The sequence below is a fragment of the Varanus komodoensis genome, unplaced genomic scaffold (assembly GCF_004798865.1).
Source record: "Varanus komodoensis strain SLA01 unplaced genomic scaffold, ASM479886v1 scaffold7_3, whole genome shotgun sequence".
Taxonomy (NCBI): domain Eukaryota; kingdom Metazoa; phylum Chordata; class Lepidosauria; order Squamata; family Varanidae; genus Varanus; species Varanus komodoensis.
In genome coordinates this window covers 11,666,831-11,684,963 of record NW_025336480.1, presented here as the reverse complement: position 1 = coordinate 11,684,963, position 18,133 = coordinate 11,666,831, and the positions used below count along the sequence as shown (strand labels likewise).

General features: G+C 38.9%; 1 protein-coding gene across 1 annotated transcript in view; it reads right to left on the bottom strand.

The window, feature by feature from the left end:
• Window positions 1–2,131: 2,131 nt before the first annotated feature.
• DDX46 (DEAD-box helicase 46) overlaps window positions 2,132–18,133 on the bottom strand; it is a 36,420-nt gene continuing 20,418 nt past the window's right edge. Inside the window, exons 15-24 of the mRNA XM_044454237.1 lie at window positions 17,816–17,980; window positions 16,713–16,875; window positions 16,428–16,621; window positions 14,597–14,734; window positions 13,759–13,908; window positions 12,515–12,715; window positions 9,943–10,161; window positions 9,217–9,361; window positions 6,125–6,198; window positions 2,132–4,135 (exon numbers count right to left, since the gene is read on the bottom strand). Of these exons, the coding sequence (XP_044310172.1) occupies window positions 4,088–4,135; window positions 6,125–6,198; window positions 9,217–9,361; window positions 9,943–10,161; window positions 12,515–12,715; window positions 13,759–13,908; window positions 14,597–14,734; window positions 16,428–16,621; window positions 16,713–16,875; window positions 17,816–17,980 (1,497 nt within the window). The 3' untranslated portion in view covers window positions 2,132–4,087. The remainder of the gene's footprint in view (window positions 4,136–6,124; window positions 6,199–9,216; window positions 9,362–9,942; window positions 10,162–12,514; window positions 12,716–13,758; window positions 13,909–14,596; window positions 14,735–16,427; window positions 16,622–16,712; window positions 16,876–17,815; window positions 17,981–18,133) is intronic.

The window sequence follows — 18,133 nt, the reverse complement described above, 5'->3', positions numbered from 1 at the left end:
TAGCCATTACTACCATCATTCTTCTCTGCTTGTTATTTGCATCTTATACTTCTATCAAGGTGTTAAGAGAGAATTTTAAAAAGAATCCTCTACAGCTCCATCAACTACTTCCTGTGATAATATATTTAAAAGCATGCCATTCCCAACAAGTTACCATAACTTCATTTTTATAAAAAGTATTCTAAACCACATTTGATCTACACATTTTACATATTTTAATCAGGAATGCTGAGCAGAAATGCATTCTGTCTGTCCTAACCCAGGGTGAATTAGAAGTCAGAATTTCTTCTGTGAAAATCTAGCCTTTAAGAACATAAACTTGTTTAAGCACAGACCATATTTGGAAGAGAGCTTGGTCAAGAAAAATAAGCATAAGAGCAGCACATTCCTTTTCAGGCATGTGACTAGGAAAAGCAAGCAAGCAAGCTTGCCGTAAAAGGTGGGCAAAAATATATTGAAGTAGTAAGTGTGCATGCATACACCCTGAATATCTATTAGAAGCCAAATACAGTACTACCAACACAGGGCAACAGGCTGCACACTGGTACAAGATTTTCAGAGGATGTCCAGACTAGGTGCTCTGTATAAAATGACAACAGTCCTGCCAGCAGACTTACAATCGCAGACAACACAGAAGAGCATAAAAAGTAAATGAAAGGAAAACATTTATGATCAGTTAGAAATTGCCAGTATAAAAAGGCAAGTTTTTAAAGTTAGGCATTTATTTTGTTTAAAGAAAAACGAACAAAAAATCTCATTCACTCAGAGCAGCTTATAATTAAAACAGCAATGGTGTTACAAAATAAAGCATAGAAATGAAAAGCTCAAGAGAGGCATTCTGAGCAGATCAAGCATTTGAACAGATCATATGAAGGAGCTACCCAGATGTCACAAGATTAAAAGTCTGAATGATAGAAAGCAGGAAGCAATTGATTCAGGCAATAGAGGATGCAGTATTGGGTCTTCAGAGGAAAGGGAATATAGGGGAGGGAAAGATGTGAAAAAACATGGATAGATGAAAAGCAGATAAAGTTTGAATGTCAAGAGTAACTTGCCCATAATGCAACAGATTATGCAAAGAATCCAAACCAGTAGAGAGGCTTGTAAAAATGGGCCTCATAAACCTGTGCCATCAATTAGCAAGGTAATACATAAGATGCATAGATATTGCAATCATGAAAACAAAAAATGTTTAACAGTTGAGTTGGGTACATGGGAAGATAAATGTCTTATACATCAAGTGGTTCATCAATATCTAGAGCCAGAATCCTTAAAGGTGAACAGATTTTATGTACACTTATTACGCAATTTAGCATAAGGTTGTATATAAAATAGTTTAAACAGATGACACCAAAATTATTTAGGTTCATGAAAACAAAGTAAGTTTTGAACTTCTCCACTGGGAAGCAATATACTGGGCCAGATAGATCTTTTCCTTAAACTAGCAGGGCCCTCTTAATGTCCTTAATTTCCAGAGATAGTTTACAAGTGCCAAGCAGGGCTGTCATGGACATTTGCTGGTATTCATTCATAAGGTTGCTGTAAGTCAGAAATGACTTGATGGCACCACCACCACCAATTTCCAGAGTGGTTTTATAGCCATACTGACAAAAGACGATGTATCTTGAGAATTTTCTACCTTACCAATAAACTTGGCTGAGGAAGGAAAGCTTAATATACTTCTTACACTAAACTTGCATGCAGATAAAAAGCTTAGCCTCATGTTTATCTGGGGCTGTATCTTCAACTGTATCCTCTCTGCTGATGGACAGCTCTTTGACTGAGAGAACTGTTTTTATACATTTCTTTCTTTTGCAGCCCCATATCATTTCCCACACTGTTCCCAAGGGTCACTCAACCTTCTGGAACAAATTGGGGGAGGGGGGGGCACAGTGGGCTGCAGAGGGAATGCAAATAAACAAAAATTGCCTTTCTACTTCCAGAAGCCTCCACTGGATCGCAAATAGTTCTAATTAAAGCAGTAGTTCCTGTTACTTAATATGATTATTAAAGGGTTCTTGCATCCCTACTCTCATGAGATGCAGCAGAATTGCTTATTGACAGTGAAAAACTGTCTACAGCCAAGCAAGCAGGACAACATCTTAGTTATTCAATGTTTTCAGGAAAGAAATACACAATGACTTTTTATTTTATTTTGTGAGGGTATAAGAAACCACATATAATGAAAATGCTTTTTACAAAAATCCTTGCATTCACTCTAAAATCCATGATAACGGCTTCTCCAAGTAGTTGCCAATACAAAATGTTTCAAAACAAAATCATGTCCCTGACTCCTGTTCTATCTTTCCTTCTGTGGATCTAGTGAGTGATTTAATTTTTTTAAAATAGAAAAGCAAAACAGTCACAAAGTGTCGAGGGAGCAGTGTTCAAAAGCAAACTATTAGCATAAAATGTGTTGGGTAATCTAGTACATTGTTTTAGAGGGTCCTAACACATTTAAATGCAATTTATGGCTATGGTTTTGAAATTTTGGACTGCTCTCTTATGATCCCTGGAGACTCCCAGGGGCTATAGGATATTATGGATTCCCAGCTGAGGAGAGCTTCCCTTGACTGTGTGCAGAAAAGCTCTGCTGTTGTGGCGCACCATTGGCAGCAAAGGGAAAACCAGAGGTATTCTAGGTATGTGTTAGTGAATCACAGAAGGGCTTGGATATTTATTTCTTATCCTACTGGAACCAATAGGAGGGAAAGAAAATGGGAAAAGAGAGAAACTGGAAAGAAAAAAAAACTGTTACAAGTCTTCTGTTCTGGTCAGCAGTTCCCACACCATGGACTCCCCCCTCCCCCCACTGAGCTCCATAGGATTACTCTGTAAGTTGTATTTACAGCTGTGTTTAATCATGGGCAGTCAACCTGCAGGCTGAAACACCCACCAGACCTAGCTAGCATTGCTAATGATGAGGAATGCTTGGGGGTTGTAGGCCAAAACACTGAGAGGGCTACAAGTTGCCCACCTCTAGATCAACATACATATTACATATCAAACAAGATTTTACCCTATATCACCATTCCTATCATAAGATTACCAAAATTGCGCATTTTTCAGTTTTAATTCTTACTGTCATTGTTTGCATAAAGATACCACCAATGATGGGGCAACATTAAAGCTAAAATTACAAGAAAGTGAGACAAGTTATCCCTTAAATATTCTGCTGGGGATAGGTAGGAAGTAAGACCCAAGCTCAGTTAGGCTGCATTCTGAGATCACGAGACCAACTTCTCAGTCAGTTTACATGCTCCAGGCCGGCAACTGGGCAACCATATTCCAAAGCAGCAGTATCAATGCTAGAAGTGGCCTGCTAACTAATTCTTCTCTTGTATATACACCAAAAGAAAGTCTTGGGAAGAAATAAAAAATATACATATGTTACACACACACGGCTTGACTAAATGTACTTCCCTGATGAAATAACTTTGATGTGGAAGTGCATTCTCTCATAAAATAATGCATTCACATTAGTTGACTAAACCTATTATTCAAACATTTATAGAAAGCGGCTTTAAATTTTCCAAATCTCTCATTTTGCAGAAAAATATACAGACATAACTTTTTTGTATCTATATAATCAAAGTTCAGTTAGAATTTATGTAACCAAGGTTCCAGTCTATCTATATAGTTTTAGGAGATCATAAAGTTCTCAGTGATCTCAAAGGGACTGAAAGAAGGGGAGGGGGAGGGGGAGGAACACTTAGCCTTTATTTTATAGCATTTTTTTTTCAATTACTGCAAAACATGAGCCTTGATATACTATACTTTCCAACCCCTGGATAAGATCTTCAAACTGAGATTATACTACATTCTTTCAGGAAAGTTTCAACTAGTTTAAATTTTATTCAGTACATTTAGCAGAAAAAGCATACAAATTAAAAAGTTTAATCGTGTCCTCCTGAAACGGTTGTCCTATGAGCTGAAAGCAATCTCCTGACAAATGATTTTGATCTTTAAAAAAATTCAGCATGACAATATTAAAAAAGTAATTTACAAATACGCAGTGTAAACAGTAAATATAATCAGAAATGACAAAGTTTCACAAATGAGAAACTGGCAGATTTACTCCAAATATTTATAAAACTTTGTATCTTCCTTTGTTGGTTGGTTGGTATGAATTTTGCTGTAACAAAACAAAAGAGTATGAAGTTAATCAGACATGTAGTCAATCATGAACTACATAAACTAACACAACTCTGAAACAGTTACAGAAGAACCCTGGTTGGATCTGAAGCCACATGAGCCCTTCATAATCTTGAAAATCTATTCTACACAGTTGGAATACCCTCCAAAATCCAGGGGCTGTTTTTTGGATTGTGAGTGCTTTGTTCACAACCACAACAACCCACCCTGTGCCAAGTTCACATGTCATGGTAAGCTACCCTTCGTGGCTTTAATGTTTATAATGCCTGCTGGGATACACTGCAATCCCCCATGGTTTAAATAAGCCACAGTGGGCTGCGGCCATAACATGAGCTGGCCCAGTGTTTGAACTGGTGCTGGGAGACTACAAAACAAATGAGGAATAGATGAAAAGCACCGTCCTGTCCCCCTTTTCAGCAGTGAGGCTCTTTTGGGCCCTGGTTCCCTCCACTAAAATATGAAGTTCTTCTGTTTGAACTCTGAATCCAACCAATTCATATGCAGCTGAAGAGGCGTGTTTTATGGTAAAAGAAATACAATGAAAAGCTGCATATAACATTTGACTCTGTGAACCCAAGTATCAAAAGTCAGTTCATCATGGAATAATTAAGGAACCCAAAAACCAGTACTAGAGAAAAAGAAAATATTGAGTAGAACAACTTGGCTGAAATAGAAAGCCTTATGACACCCAGCAGGGACAGCAAGTTTATTTTCATGGAAAGTAAGCAATACTTTATGCCCTGACCTGGCATTTCTCAGTGTAGATTAATCTTTCTTAATACCCTTTAAAAGGACTCCTAAAACAGAACCTTCTCCATATTCTATCTTTATTTGTTGCTGAAACAGGCCAAACAGAAAGTCTGGATTAAATGCTCCAGTATTTCTGGATCAGCAGTATTAATTAGCTGGGTAGCCTATCCAAGCTGGGGTCCCCCCACACAACTGCTGTGGAAAGATATGAGCTAACTTCATCACTAGAGGCTGGAGTTCCAACTTTGGTAAATGAAGAATAAGCAGTTGTGTGCTAATGTGCAGTAAGGAATGGTTCTGCAGGAGCCCACAGCATAATACCAAATGGCAATCTAGCATGGAATTTCCTGATACTACCTGAAAGGAGGACAGAGTCATGAAAATAGTCTGCCACTCCTCCTGCTTTGCAAACAGTTGTCCAGCAGAGCATGGAATACTTGGAAGGCTCCAGTCTCTAAGGCCTCTACCTCTCCACTTTTTAAAAGGTGGGTCTGTTCTCTTAAGGTAGTATTATGGAATTATCCTTTAATGCAGGCATGGAGAACCTCCAACCTGTAGGCTGATTATGTCAGTAAGGCAGCCTTCCAATCCACAGATACAGTTCCTCCTCGAGAGGCAACTGGGAGTTTGTAAAGGAGGTGAGAAAACTGCTTTGATACCTTACCCTGTGACTGGAAATGCTTAGTATTCTGCCCTTGTCTATGGATAACCAGAAAGTCTTGACTGACTCCAGCAGGGATTCTGCTGCATACCACTCCCCTTCCTAACCGGGAGGATGAACAACACTCAAGGGAACTGCTGCTCTTTTCTCCAATCAGATTGGAGATAAGAGGCCTGCAAGCGTAACACTCACCCTCCCAACTGAGAGGGACAGCACTGCACCAAGAGCTTTGCATATTCCCTATCCTCCCTAATAAGGGAAGGCATGGGGCAGACAATGGCCCTGCCTTTCTCTGCCAAGAGCTTCTCTTGAAGGGAGGGGGTCAGGACCAGTCACTCTTGTCTCTCCCACCTTTCTTGGCATGGAGAAGGGATGATAGCAAGGGGTGAGGCTTCAGGGAGAGTGCTCTGCTTCTGGGATGAAGGGCATTTCCCCTAACATTATGTGACCCCACCCCACCCCAAGGCTGAGCCAAGGTGCAGTCTGGGTCCCAGAGGTTAAACAGTTCTTCATCTTTCCTGTAATACCATTAAATACCTGAAATAGTATTTCACCTACCAATCTGATAAGCTCTTCTTTGATAAGTCTTGTAATTTCTGCTTTTGCTTTTTGCACAGCCAGTTCATTGGCACCTTGGGGCAGGAAGGAAAACACAATATTTAAGTCCAACTACAAAGTACAGTGATGAAGCAAACAATATAAGGGACAACTGCAGTCTACTTGGAGCAATGACAAGATTTCAGAAATTCACAGGACCTATATTTTAAATTCTATAAATAAGAAACATTCTGCATCATGTCACAGAGTTCCAAGCAAATTATTCTGCATGAGGATGAAGTGATGCAAAAATTCAAGGGAATTTAAAGCACAATGTAAAGGGTATAAAGGAATGATTATATTAGGGTTTCTTTTCTTATTGGTATCTTAGATATTATGTCCTAAATGGTTGGTGTAAGCACTAATGTATGCTGATTTGACAATATACTATCCAGGTCAGTAACTGAAACATTTTGCTGTTTGTTGTTTAAAGGTACCAGTAAGGAGATAATGAAATTAATGGTGTAATGAAGTGGAGAATTCCCAGTCCTAGACTAGTCTCAAATGTTCTCAGAGACCTTGGGGACTGGAATAGGAATGAATGCTCCATATCACTGGGAGTTTCCACATGAGAAGGAAATGCTACACAGCTTGGGACAGGAAACTATCACTCATTCTCCTTCAGCTGTAGTACTGCCCTCTTCTCCTTTAACCACACTGATTTCTGTTATCTTAGCAGTCCTTATAACAACCTTTTAAGGTAAATCAGTACGATAGGACCCCTGTATCCCCCAGTAGATATCTAAAACCACAAAAAGTAGCAAATACTATATACTATACATTCCTATAATAAAGTTTAATATATAAATTAGGCACAACAAGATATTAACAATAACTAAAAATAGAACAATTATAATAATAAAAGTTATGTGCATGTGGTGCGTCTCTCTCTCAAATATTTGTTGTACTGTACTCACCCCTCAAACAAGATGGCTGCTAGTGACTAATGGCAGGTAATGTATGCAGCATGGATATGCTGAACAAAGGGATGATTAATGTCCCTGGCAGGACCGCAGAAGATTTCATTTAAGTGAAATGAATGACTGACTGAATTAAGTGAAACTGTGGTAACTCAAACAGTGGATACACACGTTTTACTATATTACCATTTTATTGCAGGTGAGAGACTGAGATAAAGATTTTCTTGTCTACTACCACCTATAGCTTTTCACAGCCTGGTGCCTTCCACATGGTTTGAACTAAAATTCTCAGCATTTCTGACTACTGGCCATGTTGGCAGGTACTGATGGGAGTTGAAGTGGAGGGCACCAGGTGGGGAAAAGCTGACTAAGTAAACTCATGACTGAGGTGAGATTTGAGCCCAGTGACTTCACAAGCCCCATTCTCAGGCTGTAATCCTCTGAAACAACAGGGTAATCAGATCAGGCTGTTACTTGGGTGCAAGTCCTATAGAACATATTTCTAAGGGAAAGCACTTTCTGTTAGCCACCTACATTTTACAGAACTGCAGCAAGGAAAAATAAGGAACACCCCTCTCCCCACAATTTATTCTGAGTCCAGAAGGGTGTATGTCGGGGTGACCAGACTTGCTCAACAGAAGAGCCACATAAGGTAAATGTCAGGTGTTTGAGAGCCACAAGTAGGCGCTTGCAAGCAGTTCCTGTGGGCAGCAAGCCTCAAAATAAACTCAAAGAGTAGCATGTGGCTCCCAAGCCTTGGTTTGACCACCCCTGGGATATGTGAAACAAGGCCGTGACCTTACAAGTCAGGCAACCGGGGAAAAACAATCAAGCCACTGGTTAGCTAAAGGGCTGAGATGGAGTGGCTGCTTGTTGCTGTTGCCTACTAGATAGATGGGCAAGGTGTCTTGTGGTGGACCGACTGGTATATAAATGCTGAAGCTGATTTCATGGGCATAAGACTATGGAATGCGTTCCCTAGAAAGGTCCGCCAGGTGCTGTCATTATATGCTTTTCAGCGCCAGGTTAAGAACTAATTTTAATTGTATATGATTTATTTTATTTATTTTTAACATGTCAGTTTTATGCTCAGTATGTGGAATAGCTAATTTATTTTGTTTAGGATTTAGAATATTCTGTAAACCGATGGGTGACCTATAAATTTCCTAAATAAATAAATTCTTTGAATTCCACGGGACTGCTCAAAAACCACTGTTACTGGACTTTTTCCCTTATCACAATAAGGGGTACAACAGGGAGTTTGGTGTCCGAGTAGCAGCACTTAAACATAGGTAAGAGAGTGACTGCTGCTTCTCTTGCCGAGCTTGTACTTTCTTTCTTCCCGATAGTAATTTTGGAAACTTTGTTTAGCAGTGGGCCTTTGCTGGTGTGGGAGCCCAGGCCCAACACCAACTTTCTCATCACACAAACCAGAAAAGATGTAAACTGGCTCACAATTGCAAGTTTTCCACAGCTTGTTGAAGACATATCCTCCCAAATGTTAGCTTGCCTCAATATTGGAGTTAATCGCAACAAACTGTTTATCCAGGCTTAGTCATTTCTGGTGTAGAACTTCAGAATATGACAAAATCCGGACCCAATTCTACATAGTTAATTCCTACAAGTGATCTGTACATGAAGCGTGTCTCCCAACCCATTGGGGCCTGCAGCACTGTTAGCACTTGTTGCTTCAGCTCCTCTAGAAAAAGGAGGAGCTGTGGAAGCAGCAGCAGATAGGTCTTTACTAATAACCTTTTCTTCCCCACAGGAGTAACATTCATTTAATTTTTGTCACCACAGTATGAAAGTGCCATGCTTACCACTTGTTTTACATGGTTCTAAACAGCTGACATGGGGCAGCATCCAACTTATCAAGCGTGCCACCATAAATGACACTGCACTAGCATAAAGGAACTCTAGCCCAATGCCAATAAGATTAGCCAGCACAGGAAATTTTTCAGGGAATCCCATTGCACCAGCTTGTCTTATTGGTGCTGTGCTAAAGTTCCCTTATACTAGTTGAGGGTAATTTATTTTAACATTTGTATTGACTTAGATGCCTCTCATGGGTTGTTTCCACAGCAAGTCTGTACTCAGGATACTGTTTTAGTGGGAACACTTAGCAATACTCACTCTCAATAGCCAAGTAAATTTTTCGTTCTCCCTCCTTGGGTTCTTTGCCTGGAGGAAAGTATGTTCCTCTGATTGTAATGGCAGCTTCAGAATATTCACTTATTCTGTGTAGTGCCTCCTTTGATGTTACTTTCCACCTAGCAGTCTGCAAAACAAGAGAAGCAGGGGAAAGGAAAATATATTCAGCCCTCTAACTAATGATGCAGGATAAAAAATCAATCAATAAAAATAAATATTAAAAATACTCAATATATATTGCATATTCAATATTACATCTAAAAGGTCAAGAACAATTCTAAGCAAAATGTACATGATTCATTTTTAATTTCTGAAAAGGTTTTTTTTTGTGAATTGTATAAAAATTCTGGTAAGTATAATTTAGATATCCTGATCTTTCTCTCTCCAGAAACACCTTATACGATGCCTTATACTGAGCTGGACCATCAAGGCTAGTAGGGTTGACACAGCCTGGCAGCGGCTCTGCAGGGTTTTTTTCCTAGCCCTACTTGAAGATGCTGGATACTGATCATAGGACTTTCTATAGGCCAAGCAGGTACTCTTCAACTGGATTACATCCTCTCCTCTGAAAAAAAAAACTTGTTACAGAGAAATCCTGTTCTGGGAAGGAAAACTGCATAATGTATATAAAGATTCTGAATTAAGCCCTTTGCTATACAACAGCAATTAATATATGTGAAAACAAACAAACAAAAACCCTATCCTTGCCTGTGGGAAATCATTAATTTCCAGTTCTTCTTCATATCTCTTAAAGGATTCATTTTGTCCTCCTTCCTGTTTCTCCTCTTCTTGTTTCTCTATGGGCACATAATTGAGCTTTGCATTGATCTTCTCAGCCAGTTGTTCTGCAATTGTCTTAGCAGATACTGTCGGAGCCTGAATTGTACCACCTCTCAGGATAGCATTTGTAGCTTGCTGCATAACATCCTGTAGTAAGGTAGTATTTAAAATAAAACAGACTTTAATTTTAGAAACATACCACAGTACAAGACAGTATAAGGATTTGCCTCAGTTTTAGATACTGGTTTATAAAACTATGTACATGCATAAATACATATGCACATTCTACCTACACAAATGAAAAGTGCAAGACTTGATTATTACACATATCAGAATGTAGAGAGGGTTTCTCAAATTTATTTTCAGAAGATGCAAGATGAAAGGGAAAAATCGCAACAATCTCTCCTCCAACATCCCTATTATGCAAATGAGCTATTCCAAAGATCTGCCAAATTTTGGGACTCACCAAAAAAGGGAGCTATGAGGGATCACAGGAGTCTTGATTGGAATATACTCAAAGGCCTGTCTTAGTACAAGGACATCCATTTTCATGCCAAATTCCCAATTTTTAAAGGATCCTGAGGTTTGATAGCTACCTTCAACTTTTGTGTCCCTTTAAAAAAAGGTGGGATCACTTCAACCTTTTCCAATGCCAGTAGAGGCCCTGGTCAAAGGGGAAACTGTGCCCCCTGTTGGGACTATGGGGGCATCCAAAAACACGTGAATCTTACTGAGGTGTAATTGCCTGAAACCATTTCTTATAAGCAAATACTTGTCCCTTTGCTTTCAATGGATGGCTTGCCTTCAGCAAGCTGTCAAGAGGAAAAGGGGGGGGGGGTGCATGGATTGCAGGAATGGATTCATAGCCTCGTGCTTTGCAATGTCCAAGGTTAGCAGCAGACAGCTCCATGCACGTTGCCTCCACTGAGGCTAGAAAACCTGCTAGGGTGAGTCTGTGCATAAGCAAATGGTATGTGCAAAACCATCCCAGAAAAGTCTAAAATTAAAAATAAAAATGTTTGGTGCACATTTGGGTGTACAACATTTTGAAAAATGTTGGGCAGCAACAGAAAGCCCTCCCATGGTTCTGCTAAGACAATCTGAAGGGGCAATTCAAGGCTGTTCACACAAGAATCAGGAAAGATGTCTGTCAAACCAACTTTTGAAATCTTCCCGGAAAAAAAATGAACTGAGCAGCTGTGGTAAACTAAGAAGAGCTCAGCCTCACAATGGGGGGGGGGGGGGAGACTTTCTTCTTTAGTGCTGTCCCCTCAAATAATTCTGAGAGAATGAGAAAGAAGGAGTGAGGGAGGTAGTTAAGTACTCACAATGAGCATGATCATATGTGGGGTTCCTCATGGGTGTTTCAATGAACCCACTGTGACAAATTGTCATAATGGGTTGTCATGTGTGAGCCCACCCAATATATAGATCAATGTGTGGACTAAGCTGTAAGTATCTCTTCTTCAGGTAACAGACATCTCATTTGCTAAGGAATCATCCCTTCTTCAAATCTTAGCAGCGCTTAAAATTTTAACAGTGGACAGTTCACATAACAAGACTCCATTTATCAATTAAATCATCAACCAGGCAGCTGTAACTAAAGGCCAAACTAAATGTGGCTCAGGAAGCCATAGGAAAGAATTATATGAAATTAGATGTATGTCCTATCTTTAATATAAAAAGGGAACCTGAAAGTGAAGGAAGCTAAGCCCCCACTGCATTCCACTGTTTCAAACATATTTAACCTCCCCACTCTTTCCTGATATTGGAGCTAAGATGGGGAGAAAAATGTTAGGAAACCATAAAGCTCATCAAAACAAAGTAATGGAAGGTGCAGCTTCTGCTGTCCATTCACTTCTTTTTATACCCACTCCACTTTAAATGTAGCAGATACATGCATAGACACATATGCTCTCCCACCACATCATTTAGCCTGCACAGAGCTCAAAAAGAACAATCCTTGGACCTTCCCTCTTTGCCATTCCACCAGATCAAATACAGACTGGTATAATACTCTAAACAAGTTAGGTAATTCTGCACAAATTATTCAGAAGAATTACTTTATTCCTGTCATAGTCTCTTGTATAGGACTATATACACTTATTAAGAGGAATAGAAATGTGTAGTCCTTTTCCAAATAGTACATAAATGGGACACCAAAGCCTGGTCTGCATGATGTCAAGCAGCATTTGCCTAATTACCTAGAATTTGCCTAACTCATGTTGCCCCAAATGCAGGCAGCATTGCTTGTTAGAGGGGGAAACAACCCTCAAAATATTCATGAGTTCCTATTTAGCCTGTGATGAACCTGTGAACTAGTTCTATGAATTCATGTCTGTGTGCAAACCAAACTCAGGAGGTATGAAGAGACCTGTATAAATTATGTGTGCATCTCTTGCCTGTTTACATCTCTTGGGGTGTCCAAGATTATATTGCATATTATTAACACGATATTAAATATAAATTTTAAAATGTTTGATTTATAAATGAAACTGACCTTAAATTGAAAAGAGACAGATACTTGTGCCTCAGCTCCAAGATTCTTCTGTGCATTGATTCTCAATGCTAATCTTTTCGCTATTTCTAATTTTTCTGCATTTCCTGCTGTTGGGGCAGGAACATTAGATGTTCCACCAGATGATGCCATGTCCTTCACTCTTTTCTTTGAATTGAACATGCTTTCAATCTGTTCATCAATCTAAAAAAATAAGAAAAACCAGTGTAATTTCAATTAGAGAGACATACACACACACACACACACCCCTTATCTGAACCCCCACTACTTCTTGAAGCTTAGTTCAAAAACCATCCCAACTATCCCAGCCCCCTCTGGTTTAGCATGCCATATGAACCCAGATGACATACTAAGTGACCACCAAGGCAAAAGGCTCAAGAGCCGCTTTGTCAGAGCAGCAAAAAGGGGCTGCTACAGTGGCCAAGGAATTTCAGCTGATGGCAGCCGGCCAAATGCCCAAGTGGCAGTTTGTGACACTATCATCGATATCCCTGTGCTCCTGCTAATGAAGAGGGAAAGTAGGGCACCACCCTGGGCTTAAAGTATCATCTAAACCCAGCCAGTGTATAAAACTATTCTGGTATATATTAGGAATGAATGACTTCCATTTCAAAACTAAATTGTACAGTGACTTGGATAAATGAAATGCCCATCTCATTTGGAACGGTTCTTGAAAAAAATCATCAGAAGTTGAAAAAATACATAGGGTTTCTGTCACTGGAAACAATCGTTTCATTTTCTAGCAGTGTAGTGGTTAACAGTGTGGTTCTGGGACTCAGGATCTAGTCCCCGCTCAACCATGGAGCCAACTGGGTGACTTTAGGCTAGTCACAGACACTCAGCCCAATCTACCTCACAGGGTTACTGCTGTGCGGATAAGACTGAATGAGGGAGAAAGAGGATGATGTAAGCTGCTTTGAGTTCTTTGTAAGAAAAAAGTGGGAAATGAATTGGATAAATAAATTTTCTATGGCCATATCCAACATTAATCTAACTTTAGTCTTTTATTTCAATAGGTCTACTCTATGTAGAACTAACATGGAATACAACCAACCAGAGAACTGTGTAAATGAATGTAAACTGAAAATAACATTTAGCTGACAAGGGATTACATTCATGTCAATAAGAAATTTCTATGAAATTATTCAGATGGGCAAAAACATAAAAGGTCACAGTTCTATATATTATATGAGTACATAACTAAATTATCAATTGTAAGGACTTACATCCACTGCAGTATCTTCATCATCTGAATCCTGCAAACCAAGTGCAGCTTTTTGCAGTTTCTTTCTCTCATTAGCCAAAGCTTCTTCTGTTTCATCAAACTTGAAGCCTTTACCAGAGAACCCACTACTCTTTTTAATTGTCTTCCCTTCCTGAAAAGCAGTTTTTTTCCAAAAATTAGTCTTAATATACCTCTTCTAAAAGCCTTGTTATTACACATCTTATTATGAGATGAGAGTGTAGAATGAACCACACCTGGTTAAGCTACAGTTTAATGCCATTCTGAAGTATTCCCCTATGAACAAAGTATTATCAAAATAAAAAAATAAAACAGCCTATCCTCTAGAAATGTTCTTGCATTTCTACTAGGTTTCTAAAAGTAGGGGATTTGTATTCAAGAAAGTATTAAAAACATGATCCTTCAAACATGCATTCCGAAGAACCAAATTCTGCTGTCTCAGAACTCTTCAACCTCAACTCCATTACTTTCTATTTTCTTTAAAATATCAGGCCTAATTCTAAAGCAAAGCTTCTGACATTTAAAACCATGGCTGGATCTAGAGAAGCAGAACAAAAGGTATAAACCTATAAGTACAAGAGTTCATGCAGCCCTATGACAAAAAAGTTCTACTGCAGTTTTCATGCTTCCATTTGTGTAAATGGATTATTTTCACTTCCCCACCACAAAGCTTTAACATGTTGTATACATGGATCCAACCACATCCAACGAAAATGTGCCCAACTCAAGTTTATTAAATTACTATTTTCTGCTTGCCTAATAGTATCAGAATTTAACTACATATGCTAAAACCAATGACAAAGGAAGGATGGCTTACTTACAGCCTTTTGCTGATCTTTGAAATCAGTCCAAAGCTTTTCTAGCTCAGAAGGAACTGCAGTACCTGATAACTCGAAAGCTTTAATTATATCACCAGCATACCGTGCTTGATCTTCCGTTATAAAAGTATACGCATATCCCTGTTAATAAAGTATTATGCATAGTTTGAATTTAATGTTAATTTTAAGTGTTTCTAATTATTTTCTTGTGTGTGTGTGTTTATAAACTAAACACATAACAGAACATTTTACTTTATACCCCCAAAAAGGATGCATTTATTACATTGCATTTATATCCTGCTTTTCTTCCTCTTGCAAGGAACATTGCAAACTTGCAAGGTTCTTACAAGGTTATTGGTGATTCACTGCATTAATCAAGATTGTATGTTTATGTGACAACAGTCAGCAAGTGAGATTAGTTTTCAGGGAACTTATATTTAAGGACAGCATACTTTGCAAAGCTGTGCAGAACCAGAATCCCTGTTTTGGGACAAGCAAATATATGCCACATGAATATTCTGAGAACTGAAAAAGAGCAGTTCTAAGACATTATCCTGTGTCTTAATCCTGTGTCAAATTCTGGACATGTATCTGAATCAATGGAAACACAACCATAAACTTTCATGACATCACAGTTCTACTTTTGGGACTTCTAAATGAGGTATCAATTATTCCAAGGTGGATGCAAGTCAATTATTTTATTAACCAAAAATGGTATAAAATTGATTTTTATTTCTCTGTTTCTGCTATATTAAGTTGCACTTTGAAAATAAACACCTTGATTTTAAAAGCTTAACTGATCCATATAGGATTGAAACCAGAATTATCATCCAAGCTGACAGCAGGGCTATTTCTATCCACTACTATTTCTCCCAGACAACTACAAAAGTGTTGTAAATTGGCTCTATTTAATTGCAAATTGTAGGGACAAATCATTCTTGCCAGAGATGTTAATGTTAGGTTTAAAGAGGTCTTTTGAAATTAGGCCAAGGACTGCACAAGGCCTGGCCCTTAGCTGGAAACCAGCATATTCCTATTGTTATAGCAATAAGCATGAGGACTTGCTCAGAAAATATACATACTTGAAAGTGGGAAACATTATGTAAACCAATTATTTACATTTTTTCTTGGTGAGCTACATCTGAAGTGCAAAAAATGCACCCATCATGTAGCTCAAAGGTCCTTACAGGCCTGCAGAAAAAACTAGGAAAAATAGAAAAAAACCTCCAGGGATGAGCTATGTGGTTCATGCCCTAGAAGCCTCAGTCCTAGTGCATCCTTAGCAAGCAGCACTTGGGGGCTCCTGTTTGGTTCCTATGACACTCCAGGGATGGAGCTTCTAAAACAGGGAGCATAAATCCTGTACCTGCAACTTTCTTAGGAAAAAGGGAACTGAGAATATTACAGGTACGTGTCATGAACCTTCAGCTCAACATAGATTAGAGGAAGGAGAAGGGCAAGGAGCCAGGATTTCTGGGCAGCTTAAGAACTAATAAGATTTCTAGGAGGAATGTTGATTGTATCAGATCAAAGCAGTGCCAGGCCTCTGAAATGCTCTTGGGCAGGAGCTGGACTTGACTGGGGGTGGGAACAAAGAGAAAGGAAATGTAGAATATCAACCATGTATATGCAAACACCTGCCCAGCCCCCATCACTCCAGCAGACACCCAACACAGCACTCAAGCCCAAAAGGTTATATATTCCTTATTTAAAATCACTTCCATTTAAAAGTCAGTTCACCTGCAGCTTGCAAATATTCCCACCTTTAGCAAGCAATAAACCATCTAAAGCAGAGTAAATTTAACTGTTTTGTTTTTAAAAATCGTTGACATACTTTGTTGCCTGCTCGTCCAGTTCTGCCTGCTCTGTGCACATAATCCTCATAATGATTGGGGCAGCTGTAGTTGATGACAAGCATGAGATGTTTTACATCAAGACCACGGGCTGCTACAGATGTGGCAACAAGTAGTTTACACACTCCACTCTTAAAATCATTGATTATACTATCTCTATCATACTGGTCAATGCCTGCAAATGACAAGATTTAAGAAAGATGTCAGCATTTCATGCTTCATTTTTCTAGTTCAGTATTTAAGGTGGCTCAAAGAGTGTTTACTACCTCCATGAAGTGACAAGCAAGGATAAGAAGCTCTCATTAAGTCTTTCAGCAATCCATCTGCATGTTCTTGTTTATCTACAAATATAATGACAGATCCTTTTTCCTGATAGTGTCCTAGTAATTCAAGTAACTTCAAAAACTTGTTCTCTTCCTCTATGACAACCTGAAAGAACAAGGCAGTTCAGGGAGACAGCATCTCAAACGTTTTTCTTTTAAGTTGTTCAAGTAACAGTAAAAATGCAAACAGTAAATTATATCTGATGCAAGCATTTAACATACATACTTAACATACATAACATACATATGAGTCTTGCTTTAATTTTTACAACACAAACCCCTTTTGTTGGAAAATCTACAGTTGATCTAGCAAATGGTGCAAAGTTCAGCTCTGCTTTTCTTACCCTTGGAAAAAAGTTGTCTTACTACTATGCATGTACAAATCTGTACCACCATTCAAGGACCTGCTCAAACTCAAGAAAGAGTCCAAAGGACTAAGTGGTAGTTCAGTGGACTATTTTAACTTTTTCTCTGAACTGTAAACTCTGGCATATCACCCCACTCTGTTCAAGAAGGCAGGTCTAAAGCCCTGTTCGAGAACTAGTTTCATACTATTTAACCCCTGGTTCTCAATGCCTGACAAGCACTACAGAATGTCATTTAGAAAGTTATTTTCAAGCCCATTCTATCCAATCACAGAGGAATTCTGGTACAAAAATACAGCTTTGGAGATGAGTTTCAATCCCTTTCTCAGTGCAAGGGAATTTTCAGCCAAGGTCTCATACTAGCTTCCTAGCACAAAAGGCTCATAGGCTGGACCCCTATTATTGATGGAAAACTCTCAACAGAAATAACTTCACTGTGGTGTGGGAAAAAGGAAATATTACCAGCTCAAAATGTTTTGATCAGGCTATCCAAAGTCATGCAAGAGAAGGGTAAACATAATTGCTATTTGTTGCTTTGTTATTGTATCTTAGACAGCTATTTCCACAAAATAATCCTGAGGAAAATCTGCCTTGAACAGATTTTGAATCTTGGCTCTAGCATTGTCTTTTGAACACTGCTGCCGCAGCAGCAAATACACAAGGCATAGTTCTGCAACTTACCACATGCTGTTCCACATCAGAACAGACAACACTCCTGCCACCAACTTGGACTTCAATTGGCTTACTTAGTATTCGACGAGCTAAAGCCTCCATGGCTCTAGGGAAGGTAGCAGAGAACATAACTGTCTGCCGGTCAGGTCTCACATTGTCTACAATGCGCATAACCTATTATAAGTGTAAAGTTATAGTGTTAATAGCATGAACTTCCAAGTAAATGTGATTTTTAAAATGAGGCTTTTGTATTCTAAATCTCCAGATGTTTTGAACTTCAATTCAAAGAAGCCCCTGCCAACATGGCCAACAGTCAGAAATGCTGAG